This window comes from Echinococcus granulosus (assembly GCF_000524195.1).
Source record: "Echinococcus granulosus chromosome Unknown EG_S00033, whole genome shotgun sequence".
Classification (NCBI taxonomy): domain Eukaryota; kingdom Metazoa; phylum Platyhelminthes; class Cestoda; order Cyclophyllidea; family Taeniidae; genus Echinococcus; species Echinococcus granulosus.
Genome location: NW_020170413.1, coordinates 471,071 through 486,533, shown reverse-complemented (window position 1 = coordinate 486,533; position 15,463 = coordinate 471,071). Strand labels below are relative to the sequence as shown.

General features: G+C 40.6%; 1 protein-coding gene across 1 annotated transcript in view; it reads right to left on the bottom strand. All coding sequences in view use genetic code 11, as the record gives it.

Moving 5' to 3' along the window:
- Positions 1 to 3,314, bottom strand: part of EGR_04938 (Fatty acid-binding protein) — a gene marked incomplete at both ends in the record, with an annotated part of 4,975 nt that extends 1,661 nt beyond the window's left edge. The window contains one exon of the mRNA XM_024494187.1: positions 2,937 to 3,314. Within this exon, the coding sequence (XP_024351424.1) occupies positions 2,937 to 3,314 (378 nt within the window). The remainder of the gene's footprint in view (positions 1 to 2,936) is intronic.
- Positions 3,315 to 15,463: the final 12,149 nt, after the last annotated feature.

Here is a 15,463-nt window from a genome sequence, read left to right as displayed (position 1 = left end):
CACATTCATCTTTAAACAGACCAGCAAAAGCAAAACAAACTCACTAAGTTTCCATTAGAAGAAAGACCAGGTTAATTAGAGGCTTGTGGGGGATTTGTGCATACATTTTGTTCAAAAAAATGTGCAACAAAGCGGAAGAAGCGAGATCATCAGAATTGGGATCTGTGCGACTATTTTAATCCTGTAACCACAAATTGTGGGTGCAGATTCCTTTTTGCTATCAATAAAGCAAAAAGTTTAAGAGCCACGTCGCTCTAAGGAAAAAAGTTATGGGGGACGGAGTCCCCCCGCCCCCGACTAAAACCTCCTCTGCTTAAATATCTGCCAGTCTGAAGTTATTGGTTCCAATTTTCTGCAGAGATCTCATCACTTGTAAACAATTATAGCGGCAAATTCAGTTCGAACCGCTTCTTTCCTACCCTCCTCTCTCTAAAAATTTCAAAATTAATTTTAAATGGCCACAAACATTCATTTTGTCACCAGTTTTTGTGGGACTTCGGCGGGGAGGCGATTTCTGTGGAAGAAAGCGTTCTTATCTCTGTGCGGAAAGCATTTAAAGGTGTGTAAGGGTAACCGAAGAAAAAGCTTGTCCCTTGTGTAAATTCCCTATCTCTATCGGAATGATCAAACAAGTAGGTCGAAAGTTTTTAACCCAATGGTGAGCAAAGCTTTTTGATCCACTTTTCCCCTGTCCATAGTTGAAGGCTCCTCAGCCGCCTGACAAAATACCTACTCAAAAATAACAAGTTTACTTGTTCAATTTATTTATAGATTTATTTCTAATTATTTATTTTGTTTAGACAAGTACTTTAAGCGGTCATTTCGGCCTTCATCTCTTGGTAATCTAGCTTCAAATTGACCTTTAAGTTTGGAGGGTGGTTGGTAAGAAGAAAACGGGATCAAAACGAAGTGTGTTGAGGCTTTCAAAGAAATGAAATAAGCCAATTTTCGAGTTGATTGACAGTAAATTGAGAGGTAGAATACTTAATGAAGAGGTGGATAAGTCATCGACAATGCCTTAGCGCCTCACAACAGAGAGGCGGTAGTCATGAAGTCGAAAAATCACCGGAAAAAAGGGCGGGTGATTCTATAGCTTGTACAAAAATATGCCACATATACCATAAAAATCCAAATATTTCAGAGAGTTACTTTTTGGGAAAGAAAACAAGCAGATATCGAAGGCAGACAAAGTCAACCATTCGTTCAGGTCTTTTTCTGCCATCAAGAACTCCTTGATTTGTGCAGAATAGACTGGATTTGGAGATAATATAAAGAAAAAGGTCTTTCCATGACCTATTGACCCGCTATTTGGAAATGCTAGAAAATGGACGGTCACCCTACCTCCGCTTGATAAAACCTCCTTTTGATGGTTGGTTATGGTGAGAGATGAATCCCTTAAACGCACTTCTTTAGCTCAACCCATAGAACATCGCCGCTTTTTCATCAGAAGGCATCACTCTTTGGTCAGCATGGGAAAAATTTTCCTTTATCATCTTTCAGTGGATACTGTTATTCAAGGAGGTAAGAGGCTTTAAATCTTTTTTTTTTCTTATAAAAAGTGCCTCTACGCCATCCTCTTAACCAGGAATGTCGGATGCTGTATGGCGAATACTTAGTCAAATCATAAATAAAAGGACTAAAGCTTTGTAAAATAAATTTTTTTACGGAAATCTACGCGAAAATTCCTTCTTTTAACTTTTCTTTCCTTTTTTATTAATGCAAATAACTTTCTTAGAAGTGGGAAAAATTGGTTTAACCTAACTTTTGTGGAAAAAAAAATCCGGTAAGACCCCAAAAGCCAAACTAAAATCTTGTTGCTTTAAGGCGGTAGTAAATTTGTTTATAACTACACACCATATTGGTGGGGAAAGCAACTTATTCACCAACTGTTACATAAAAAACGTGTTTGCAAAAGCTGGCCATGCCTCTAGGCACTTCTGTAAACAGTCAGTTGGAGAAATAAAAAAAAGAAGGTGTCCGAGACAAACACAAAGGAGTAGCACTAAACTCAACAGAGTGGGGCGCTTTAACTTGTCAGGTGACCTTCCAGACTGAGTAAAATTTCCGAACTGCTACTTCTTCCTAAGGAGTAAAAAAAAAACCAAGAAATTGTCTTATTAATATAGATGTTCCAATCATCCGGAAAAGCCCTCACTAGTAACTGGCAGGTCAATTTGGATGACTGTAGCTGAAAAGGAGTTGTCTGAAGTTCACCACCACGCCTTCCGGGATAAACACAGAAGTAGGTACTTCTGGAAAAAAATCTACACCTGGTAAATGGCCTAATCACGTGTATGGTTGGGGGGAATTTTGTCCAGAACACGAATTTGATTGGTCCCTTGATGGATTGCCTTTCAGTGCCACCTTTCAAAAAGAGCGGTCGTTTTTGGTACCACGACTCTCCGATTTGGGAGGCGGGGGGTGTTGTGGACAGCAAAGAGAAGCAGTCAGTCAAAAAAGCAAAACATCACCTTTTTACGTCAAAGACAAAAGATGTTACCAATATTTTAACTTTGAATTTCTTGATTAAATAATCATTTAGAGTGACCTAAGTCAATTCGTAGCCGTAAATTTTTTCCGCAGATGTCGATTTGAATGGAGAACAGTGGGTGATCGAAAATAAAGTGCTTTTAAGCAGATCCTATTTGTCAAATCGTCAATCAGACAATTCCAGTCATGAGGGCAACATTTTACCAGGCGCTGGGAGCAAAAGAAATGAACCTCCAAATATTCATGAAGAACTGCTAAATTTACCTTATATAAAAGTGACAAGCAGTTGTTATGATGGCAGGTACACATTTGAATCGTGAAGCTCCAAAATTATGGAAATCGAGATTTATACCAACAATATGAGAGGGACATTTAAAAGGTTGGAAGTGCACTTATGAACATAAGATTTGGTATGCAAGAAAAAGGGAAGAAAGAGAGACATTTACTGATCGCATGAGGTCAATGTCGTCCAAGCGCCTATCAATATCTGTCACTTTGTCACCCACTTGACATTGTCGGAGAACCCACTTCCCATCTGCCTCGTCCTTTTCCAAACTAATCACCGTCTTTACCTTCCTTCCATCAGGAGTGGTCTCCAGAAAAGGCTCCTGCAGTCGAAATTGCACCTCAGTACTACGAAAAGCGTTTATGGTCTTGAGGCAGTAAGTTTTCGGTTCAGCTCCCTCCTTCACTTCGGACAGCTTAATCACTGGCTTAGCGGCGTTGCCTGCCTTGCGGGTGAGGAAGTCGACACCGAGTCGAGTCATCACACGATCGAAACCCTCACTCGAGGTCATTTTCCAGGTGCCCAGAAAGTCATCCATCTCAAATTGGAGTAAAAATCGGCACAAGGGGGTGGATTTGCATTTATGCAAATGCACATAGGCTTCCCATTGGACACAGACCGGGCTGCACTCTGATTGGCTCAGTTGTGTGATTGGTCAGGGTCATGACTTAGAGAACTCAGCTGATGCCGTTCTCTAACTCCAGCCTAATTTTAACACTCATGTGCACGAAAAAAATTGAAGAATTTTCTAATAGGTTTTACGCTATTAATCATTTGGTAAGTTGGGTCAGGTTACATAAAACATCCGCAGCTGAGGTTATTCAAGTATTTTCTTTTTGGAGACCCATAAGTCATTACCTCCTTATTCAGTGGAAAGCATGACACCCTTTAAGAATGTGGTTGTACAGCCATAAAATAGAAAAATCAAATTTATTTTCCTCTTACTTAGTATAGAGTTCTGCCAAGTTTTGATCAGCGTAAAAAGAAGTCGCCAAAACCTATTTAGCCTAAGGGAGGCCATTGTTCGAGATGAACTGCAGTATGCTTTTTTATTTTAGGTCTAAAAATAAATAAAGACAGATTTTGTCATCAACTTGTCATATTTTATTGTGTTTTTTCCAGCGTCTGGCCAGCTGACTTCAAATGAGCCATGACAAGTGTTTCTCAGTATAATCTGCTGCCGGAGGCGCCGAATCCTCCAAAATCGCTTCTCTCTCCGAATGACACATTAAAGAGGAAGAAATTCCTCCTTTGAGTGTGAAGTTTAAAGGTTCCAACAGTAAACCGCAGCGTGATTTACTCTCTAAATAGGCATAATTTTATTCCCCTTTGCTTTAGCGTTTCTTAGCCATCAAGTGCCAAGTTGGTACAAAATGGGGAGCTTCAATGCAGAAACTGACCTTTAGTGGTGCATCACTCATTCATGCAAGTTCAATTCAATCACTTGGTTTTCTATCACATATGAGTCTACTTAAGTTGGTTTAACACTTTGCCCACCAATCAAATTATATCTGCCACGACTTTTTCAAGCTCTTACAAAAAAAGAGATGGTTGAGGATGTTTTGTACACGAAACGTCTTTGTTTTAAAAATAATTTACTCCCAGAAGCTATTTACGTATCACTTGATTGAAGGCAAGCTGGAATGGATGTGGAAATCACTCCACCCTAGTCAGCGTGTAGACCTTGACAGTGCCTATCATCTTAGCAGGCTGTCAAAGTCCCTCCCCACATAACCAAAAGACAAACCAAAGATTCCTTGAAACCTGTTGATGAGTGAAGTCAGGTTAGGCGTCCAAGATCTAATGAAGGTACGTTCTGAATATTGGGGAATTAGTATTCTCAGAAAAGGCGTTTTGCCGTGATTTTTGGACATAAAAAGAACAAAATAACATTGTGCCTCTTTTGTGTAAGTCAGCAAGAATTGTGTAAGCTAGAATTTTCTAGCTCATCTTATTACTTTGGACTTTGATAGATCCAGCTTTTGTAGTAAATTGTCCATTTGCTACTGCTTCATCAGATTAGAGGCACAAATTCTACCTAAAGGTTTTCTTCAAAAAAATAAGGAAAACAACCAAGTAGATCCTTGTTGAAGATCATCTGCATGTCCATAGGGGTGTATCTTCCAACCGCAAGGGTTTCATTCCACCATACCTGCCCGGACGTCTAAGAGGACAGACTACTTGACTCCCCGAATTCCCCTTAGACGAATTATGCGAGGCTGTTCGTCGCAGGTGTGACGTGCTGCCAAAGTTGTCACGCCTGACCTCGTGGTCGAGTAAGGTGCTAGAAACGATGGAATGGGGAAATGTGCGTGGATGTATTTGGGAAGGAAATTTTGTCTGTGTAGGTGGGAACACTTTTGGGCTCTTCTTTTGAAAGGAACCACCTATTGCGCTACGACGTGACACCACTTCATTATTTATTTAAACAACTTTTTAAAAAAAGTTGTAGAATAATTTGATCTCCCCTGAAATTTCACATGAACCAGGGTCAAGATGTGAGAATAAGCTCGTGGTTTGTTTGGTGTGAAGGCACTTTGACAACAACAATCATATTTTCAAGGGTGTGTAGTGATTTCATGGGGTGTTTTATCGCCTGTGTTTGACCACACGGACCCTTGGGTCTCCGTGAGAGGAGGTTCCGCCTACCTGTGTGGCATGGCTCTGCTCCAGGTCGTGTCAATGCACCAGCGTCCCCGCTCTTCGTTAAGGTGGAGAAGACTCGAGGCGCTCGGTACTTTCTCACCGCATAATTCCTGAGCTGATGGAATTCACTTGCCTTAAAGTTAACGTTAGTTCTAAGAAGTTCATCATTTTTTAGGATAAGTTTCTCACAAGTTGAAACATTGTTCAACTAGTTTTTGTGCTTCCTCTTAACTTTACCCCCTTCAACTCTCACCACTGCACAACGAAAAACACATTTTCTTGTTACACTGCATGCCTGTGGGTTTTCCTATCCCGCAAAATCCTCTCATCACCGGCGCGGAAATTGCCTCTTTGAAGTGGCTCAACCAACACTTTAATCCACGAGATGTTGAAAGCAGTTAGGAGGACTGATGTAAAAGCTGTCAGCAATTCGCTTACCACAAAATGTTAGGCCTACAACTCGGTGTTCGGTTTGGCAATATTTCGTACATTCTTAACCATATTCGCCACCCTAAAGGCTATGAAAACTGGCAGAAAGTGTAGAGGCGAAAGAAGAAAAGAAGGACTTATTAGACCGATCCTAAGTTGAATGACCTAAACAGAAACCACTCACACTTTCAGTACTAAAGGTGAAAGTTGAAATTGATTGGATTTTGGGATAAAAAGCCCACAAAACTGAAAGAATGTGATATGAGTTACGGGACCTTTGAAAGCGTTCCTGGTAGTAGGTACGGCACAGCAAGCATTACATTATTCTAATAATAAAGTGATAAAAAAGGTCCTTTCTTGTGGATAACTGCCCAAGGCATCTGTTGAAATGGCGCAGCAAGACACTCTGCATAATGAAATGGTGCTACCTAACAGAAGGGGAATTACTCAAAGTAGGATTATCTGCGTCGGAACCTTACAAGTGAATTCCTCTTACTGCAGACTCTGAAAGGGTGATTCAATCTGGATACGAGCCGATGTAACCACCTGTCATAAACTGATCACGGTCGCATGTCACTCTTCTACCATTCTAACACCAAAGCACGCTTGTCACTGGGTAGACCATTTGATTCAGCAATAGCAACTTGGTCTCAATACCTCAGGTACGCAAGGATGCCAGAGCGCGGACCCAAACAGAAGGCGAAACAATTGGGCAACCGTGTTAATCCAACCTCTCCAGTACGTGGAGGTGTGGATGCGGTTGGTCAGGTGACAAGCCGGTAGGGGAATACAGGTGAAACGAGTGCCAGGCAGCTAGCGCCCCATGCGCCGTGTGTTGATGGCTATCTTGGAGGGCGCTCGTATAAAGGCATGGATGAATAATATGCGGGTTTGTCGGCCACTTGTACACACTCATGGCTGTAATTTAACCGTCTAGCCATGTGTGGGTTAATCAGTAGGCCAGGTTATCTCAACCAAGAACACTGTCAACCCCGCCGGTGGTCGACTCTGTCGTATTTGACCCAAACAAATGATACCGTGGGATGGGAAGGGGAGCATGATAGGGCAGCAGTAAGTCAAACAAGAGTACCTATAATAAAAAGGGGGCGAGAAGAGCAGGCAACAACACAAAAGAAAGTCAAGCACAGACGTTTGCCAGAACCTGGAGAAAATTCCTCATGGATGCGAAGTTAGTGTCATCGAATCAGATTTTTTATCTTCAGGCCATAATCCCTACTTATTTCTACGGCTTTGATGTCGACGTTGTGAGGCTTATTTTTGCCATCTTATCAAGCACTTTACGTTCTCTATTCATCAAAAAAGATTAAGCGGACTTCAAACGAGAAGAGGGCTCAAAAACCAAGTTTTGGTTTATATTTTGGAGATAAACAAGACAAGTACCTTGCCCAGAAGCTCACTACCAATTTCCCCAACATGAACGTGAAAATTCCTATATTTTATCCCAAATTCCTTGCATGAAATTCTTCTTAAATTCTCCATACCTCCTCCAATTTCACCTCTCGCTAAGACTGCCACAAGTTTGTAAGTTGGCTGATGGTTTATGTCAGTACCTTAAAGGGGCGACTAGTGTTGATTGCTGGTTTTTGGTCTTTCTGCATAAAAGGCACCTTCGTCATGGAGGCTTGCAAAAAGTGAGCTGTTGACAACTGGAGATGAACGAATGGGAGGGATGAAGATAAAGAAGTGAGTGGTGAAGTCATACAGGTGTTGGCTTCCAAGTAATTGCCTTTGGATAGATGCCGCCAAGTCTAGTCTGCTAGATCCACCCAATTACATTTCCCTGCGTTTTTGTATTCAGGTCTTGAAACTTCAAGATGATCTTCCACTCCAATTTGTGTATGCGAAATTAATGTAGAAAATGACAAAAAAGTTGTATGTTTGGCTTTTAAAGTCAACGTTGTGAAAATGGCGACTTAGAAACAAGTCATCGTAGTCTGGAACGCTGTTGAAAGGGTTTGACAGCTGGAGATAATTCTTAATGAAATGTGCAAACCCTTTCCAAGGTTCACTTATGTCAGATAGTCTGCCTTGAGGAGCCAAAAAACAACTCCAGCCGCCTCCTATTGCATGTAGCAGTTACTTTGCGACCGCCTAGCCCACTTTTAATGTCCGAAATAGGTGATAATCTTCTCACAGAGAGACCTGACGGCAATAGAGAGAGTGGGAAGGAGACAGTAGTGCTTTTATTCCTTCATACAAGAGTCATCTTAAGGGGCGAATTGTTTAAGGGTGACCAATGAGGTATTTGTTCGCCCAACGAACTTCGCTACTTCTCGTCACAAGGTGGTTCGCCAGTCACCATATCCTCCAAAAAGGCGCAAAATGAATTAATCCCTCTTGATTCTTGTCATTTGGATGGGATCCCCATCCAGATGTTCCTAAACTATGACCCATCCAAATTCGATTGATGCATTCATCATCACCACAACCAGGTAGTATGAACAGTTTCTTCGTGATACGTTATGTTACAGCACCTTAGCGATCAGGGATAACGAGGAATTTCTGCAGCTTTGCAACCAAACCAAACTAAACAAGCTTGACTCGTATATCGGTCGGGCTTATCTAACCGACCCTTTGTTGATAGGCCGGCTCAAAGGCACCGGAGGACACCGTGCTGATGTGCTTTGCAGTGAATTTTTTGGATAAATAGTTAGGTACATTTGACAGGTCCTCACAAATCGCAATAAACCATTACCAAAAGCTGACAATTTTTTTATCTTACTCATTAAGTGCTAGCATTTATTTTATGCTTTTCATTGTATTTTTTCCGAGGGGTTATTTATCTTTGTAAACAAGCCTTTTGTAGTTGTCAAATAAATTTTAATACTCATGTTGACAAGAAAATCGGACAAATTGATAGGTAGTTAGGCGAAAACTATTGGACAAATATCAGTATCTCCTTAATTTTTTAAAACTTTTGGACATTTTTAAGATGTCGAGGATTGAAAATGTGAAGGGAATTCTGTGACCTCTACAAGTGCATTCACTTCACCCCGCCCCCCCCCGCCGCCAGCTCTTCCCACCACGCCTCCCCTCTCCCATCTAGAAAAGTGGAAAAATTATCAGCCAGCATCTTTTGGTAGGAGTTCAGAAGGAAATTTATGTGTTTTTCTTCCCTTGTTACGAGATCTGAATACCAGGCAAGTCGAAATTAGCATTATTTATTTAGTAAATGCGGCAATCATCAAAGAGATTGTAGAAAAGGGGCCATTCTTTACTACCCTAGGTGGAATTTTCGTAATCAGATGATTTTGCTAATAAGGAGGACTTTGAAGGAGACACCTTTCATGGATGTTTGGTTTTTTTGCAAATCCACTGCAGGATTTATTTTCACTTGATTTTTTATCTGTCATGCCTCTCAGTTGTATTACCTAAATTTATGGCACTTAATGGACATCTGGCGGATAAGTTGGTTATTCAAGGCGAGGTGAACGACTCTCTCCTCCTGTTTGTGAGAAATCACTTGTTGTCATTAATGCAGTAAATAATTTAGGGTGGAGTTGTCAAAAATCTAGAGCTTTTAGCAGTGTTTACGGTGTATGCTGAGGCAATTGGTCAACATCTACATCAAATGGGCGATGGGGAAGTTGTGGTGGAAGCAAAACAAATAAATCCTCTCCAGACACCAGGCATTAACAACAGATGGCGCTAAACTTGAAAGATAATTTAGTTGTTCTTCGTTTTAATCATGCATGCCATTAACTCACGACAGGCATTTCTGATTGAATTGTTATGGGCAGAGGCCTTGATAACCCAAAGCATGTCAAGCAGGCAAACATGCCATTAGTTTTCCTTCAAATAACCTACCCCATGAAGCATCCTAGGCTTCCAAGACGCTAATTCATTCCCGGAAGGCTCTTTATTGCGTGGATGTGTGGTGGAGCACAAATGGGGTCAATCAAAGTCAATTGGTCCCAGAAGGTCAAGCAATTACAGCTGAGATCCGCTCCATCTAACTAGTTAATGAAAGTACTTTATAAGCCATTACAAGACACCACACCTCATTCTTGAGGACCTGGCTGTAAAAAGATTCCTCACTTCACCTCGGGATGGGCGAGAGGGAGGGAGGAGGGAAAGGTGACGCCTTTTCTTGGCAATTTTATCAGACAATCACAAAACCACCTAACAAGTGGAATAGACAAGGCTATATTGCTTGCTCCTAGTGATAAAGCGCAGTTTACATGGCTATGTCTCGTTGGAAAAAGATAATACTTTACTGAATGGTATGCTTCAAGAGGCCTTGTACAATCATAAAGAGAGCTGAGGGCTTTGGAGTTGTATCAACCTTGCTCAAGGATTCCGAGAATAAGGCAAATTTGTAAAATTTATCAATCAACTACCTTTAACCCCCTACGTAATACGACATAAGGTGCGGTCGACAAGAAATAAAGCAAGAATATTGAAAAGTTAAAAAGCTTTGGTAAGCAGGTCTTTTCGTAGCATCCCTGGAAATCCCTCTAAAATGTTCCCATTTTCTTTAGAATTTTTTCACTTAGCTTTGGAAAAATGGGAGTGATACATTCCTGTTAGGTGGAAGAGCCTTCAGAGAAATTATGGTTTGACTCAACTTAAGATGTTCAAGCAAAATTAAGTCAAGTGGTTTGGGAAAATATTTGGGGGATTTTTTTCAACTGGCGTCCCAAAAAATCACCACATACTAGAGAGGCCACCATGAAATACACAAAAATTTAGACGAGGAATTTTCGTGTAAATTCAAGTCAACTTTTTGGATAAATATGTAAATACCTCCTCGGGACACAACAGGCGGGCATAACTTTGAAGTCGCAGTGAAAAGTTGGCAGCCTGTTTACTGGCCAGTCGCACAAACGGAAGGTTACACCTCCAAGTGGGAAACAAAGCCACGGAGACTGGAGAAAAACATGTAGTTAAGTGTACGTTTGTGTGGTCCACTCCAAAAAAATCTTAAAAAAAAAGTAGCACTTGGGGAGAGTTTAAAGGACAATCAAAAGTTTCCAGTCCTGAATAAGTCTTTAAATGAAAAATAAATCTGTCTTAATGAGCACCTTCTGTACCTGTCGTAAGGGCTACTTAACGACTGCCCTCCACGTCGATGGGGACTTTGAAAATTTCTAGATCATAAGTGGAACTAGCCACAGCGAAAAAGTTTCTGAAAGGGGGGTAATCACGGCTAAGGTTTGCTCCATCAAAACCGACCATGTGGAGGAAGATTAAAATTTTAAGAAACAGGCAGAACAGGACAGTAAAAGTACTTTTCTTGGCCTTTAAAAGTTAACGCAAGGTTTCCTATCGCACCTTGGTATGGTGGAAGGTAAAAAGGTAGGACGACACCTGCTTTGGTGTTTGTAATAAATAATCCCATAAGCACAGAGAGTCAAATAAACTTTTGAGAAATGAAATGACAGTAAAACAGAGGTAGACAAGGCTATGTTGGTTGCTCCTACCAATAAAAAGCACCAAACAAGCCTCTTACTCAATAAAGAACCAAACTACGGAGATTGAGGAGATTATTAATTTAAATGCGTAAACAATGCGCTCCAATTTAAAAATCAAGCAGATTTTTAAAGCGGCCTCAAGGGCCACTGGAAGATTTTGAATATTGATTGCGTCTCAGGAAGAAGTCTAAGACAGTAATGAACTTTCTATCCCTAGCGTCACGAAAGCTGTTTTGCATGCCTTTATGACACCTTCAAATTGCTCCCCCTCCACCCCCCCCCCTGCCCTTATAAAAGGTATGCCCAATTGTGTGCGAGTTTTAAAGGCGTAAGACAGTCAGACGTCGGCAGCGAGACGCCTTTGACAGCCTATTATAAATGTCCTTTCAAAAAGACTCTTTTCACTATTTTAAAAGATTCATAAAGTACTTTTTTTTAGACATTAAAACGGTAGATGGTAGAACGTGGTCTACCTTAATAAGAGACTACTCTTAATCTAGGTTACTAGCCTTCCTGTTGAAAAAGTAATAATAACTGATTTCACTTTATTTAAATAAGTTTAAAATTTCAAGAAAGAACTTTTTTAATTCTCAAAGTTTTGCATTTTTGTTGTAAGTGGTCCAACTTTGAACTCCTGTGCCTTGAGTCTTGTAGGAGGAAAGTGACAACAGCCCAATCCCTAAAGGAGGAAGTATATAAATCGACATTAAGATTTATTAATCATTTTTTATGGCCCTAATTTTTAGAAAAATTTACTGAACTCTATGTTCGGTTTGCTGTTTTAGACTCGGCTTAGTTGCCTTGAGTTGCCAGCTGCCTACTTACAAACTAATCAGTAGGTAGAACAACTAATAAACATAAAAACCGATACTTTTTCCCTTATAGTTATACCTGATAGTTAGAAAAAAACACTATTTTGCTGGATTTTGAAAAGTCCCAACTATTTCTGTTCCAAAATTTGATCGTGTATTTAGTAGAAAACATGATCCATGTATGATAGTTTGTAAAGCAGTACGGCATTACTTGTCACATTTTTTAATTATGGGTCAAGAAAGGAAAGACCACAAATTGGTTAACTTTTTTGTGAGCAACATGAAACCTTCTAAGGGATATCACTACTGAACTTCGTAATCCCGAGAGGACACAGATGTTGCATGATTTATTCCTAACCTAGGTGATTTCCGCAAGTGGGCTTGACAACTAGCAGAGGCATGTGATGCTCAAGAGTACAAAGAGAAGTTTATTTGTGACATTGATAAAGTTGTGATGCCCAAGAGAATCGGTAGTGTAGGTAGGATAGACAGATCACACATGCAGCCAGTCGAGACCCCCTAGACTACAGAAGGACTCAAGTTGTCCATCACGACCCACCAGCACTTTGTCCTCCACACTCGTGTTGAGGAACCCTTTACCATAACTGCATACCCTGCGGTGTCTTGCCTGCGCGACTCAAGCGGCCCGTTCGCTCCAAGTAGGTGGCTTCTTGACGAAGTGTTTTTTCTGTCTAATCTAGTTGGTTGACAGCCTCATGCAGTCATTCATGTGATACTCTGTCGCATCCAAGTGGGTCACGAGAGGTCACAAAAATGCTTGCGTAGCTCTTTTACAGCAAAAATGTAACTCATATGGATTATTCAAACAAACACTGTTACAATATGTAATTATTTCTTAACTGGACGAGGAGCATATTAGCTGCAAACCCTCCTTTTATGGCACACAGTGTTGCCAGGACCCAAGCAATTACCCCGTCTTATCCACCTCCAATCGCACCTCATTTTTAATTTCCAGATGCCTATTCTAATTACCAACTGACTGCGTGATTTGGTAAAAAGAATCATTAGCAAGGTCATTAATGATCATTTCGGAAGAAAACACACCCCAGGGGAATGAAAAGATGCTGAGTGTGGGTAAGGAAGGGTCGGTATCTCTCTTTCGCCGTAAGAAATGTGGTATGAAACCTTACTACGGCTAAGTTCTACGGCATGGTGTATTAAATCTCGCGTGCTCTTAACAGTCCAAGAATAAAACATACATTCAAAAGCTTGATAGGTCCTAACTGTCTTTTAAAAGTCTGCTAAATTGTTCAGACTCGGTAGAGTGAACCCCAACCCCAATTGTTTTGACCTTCAGCAAGGTAGTCGCAGAAGGCACGGCAAATTCCTTTAATCTCCCATTTGGGAGCAAAATTACTTCTTCTTAATAAAAAATCAGGATAAATGAAGTCATGCTTCTGCCTTGGAGGTAAAGCAAGCTTCTCCAACCAGCCACCACTAGGGGGAGAGAAGAGAGGGTTTCAGTTCCCCAAGCCTCCTCTGATTGGTTAAAATTTGCAAATAATCTTTTTTTAAGTCCACAAAACTACATTTAACTTTTGAAGGAGAGAAATAAAATTTTGCCTGAAATGAAATTAACTTCACTGGAAAAAATGACCATCTGAGCTAACGGAGTAGAAGGATTCCCTTACTTCAAACCTTCAAAGACTTCAGATCGACAAACTCCCCTCATTTCCACTGTCATTTTAAAGGTGCGAAATTTACCAACAAAAAACACCTCAAATGGTTCAATTTTGAATTAAAGTAAAAAACCGAGTCATCAGTAATTACTTCAAGGAGAATTTAATTGTTCCTGATTATTAGCTTGGTGCAGTAGCAGACGTTTTGCAGGTTCAAGGCACGGCACTTGCGTGATCAAAGCACTTGGCCGGGTTCAATTAAGGCATAAAACAGAATCACAGAGGGGTTCACGCTAAGGCTGTTGCTTAGCTTACACGTATCAGTAAACACATTTGCTGCTTAACGTCCAACATTTATAGCCCAAGGCACAGTGTCGCTGTTTACTTTTGATCTTGAACTATCCATTTACCTGATTAATTAAAGCCTACGAATGTGCCTCGGCTATTCATTAAAGGAAAGTTATGGCGCGTTCTAGGCGGAATGAAGATGATGGATGACGAAGTAAAATGTCACACATCCCCCATGGAGGGCTGTTTACATAAATTTGAACCATTGTGTAGTGATTTGCTTCATCAAAGTCCTACTGAAGGTGAGATTTTAGTCCAAAAACCAGTATTTAGAATTAATAGCACGCTATTCAAGGAAATTGTCAATTTGGCAAAGTTTTTTGACAAGTCTCAGCCTTCAAATTGGTAGATGTCAAGTTCAAAAGACAGATATATCAGGGGATATATGTCATCTACGTCTTAAAAGTTAGGATTTTTCTAACCGCGGTGTTTCCCTTTTAAAACTGGAGAATTATCCAGTGAAGGTGGCCACGAAAAGGAAAAAAGTATCCTTAAATTCAGTCTGATGATTGAAATTCTTGAGGTAAGTCTTATAAATCCTCTCTAATTTATAGCTCACCAGTTTAATTACTCTAACTAATTTGAAGCACAAAATCCACTGATTTTCTAATTGAATCACTAACTTGTGCCAATGGAGGGTACTGTGCGGTAAAAGGGTCTCAAACTACTCATCTCTAGCCCTATCTACCCCTGTTTCCACCTCGCCTCGTTTCCCAACTATCTGTTCCAATTTGCAAGATATTGTCCTCATGAGAGGGCCAAGGAAATGCAAAAATCGCTTGCAGCTTGCACAGGTACCACCAGGAATGAAGAAGAAGACGAGTAGCATTCCTCTCTCCCTTCCATTTTAAATTACAGTAAGAGGTTTCTTTACACAGCAAAGCTCTCGGGTATGGTGTTTGAGGTTTAGATAACACTTCTTTCTTATTGAGTAATAATTTCTGACTCTTTTCTCATAACGTCATTTTGTTTCAACTTTGAGTGCTATTGTTTTACCATCAAAGAGGAAATGAGGCTAAAAATAATATCTGTAATTCACCACAAACAGAGTCGTTTGAGGCTATAATGGTGCTCTAGCGGGATGCGGTGAGTAATGAGTGTAGCGTTTGAGTCCGGGGTTCACTTGTGTAAACACGGGCACTATTGAGTTTCCTGTTAATCAGAGTAAGAAAAAGATGAGTTATTGCATAAAAGACACCTAAATAACAATAATGAGTACACAATGAGTAAAGTGTGAGAGCGACTGTCGACTAATTTGCCAGATGGATAGGTGAATCGATGGATGGATAGATAGATAGATGGATACAGGATGGATGGATGGATGGATGGATGGATGGATGGATGGATGGATGATGGATGGATGGATGGATGGATGGA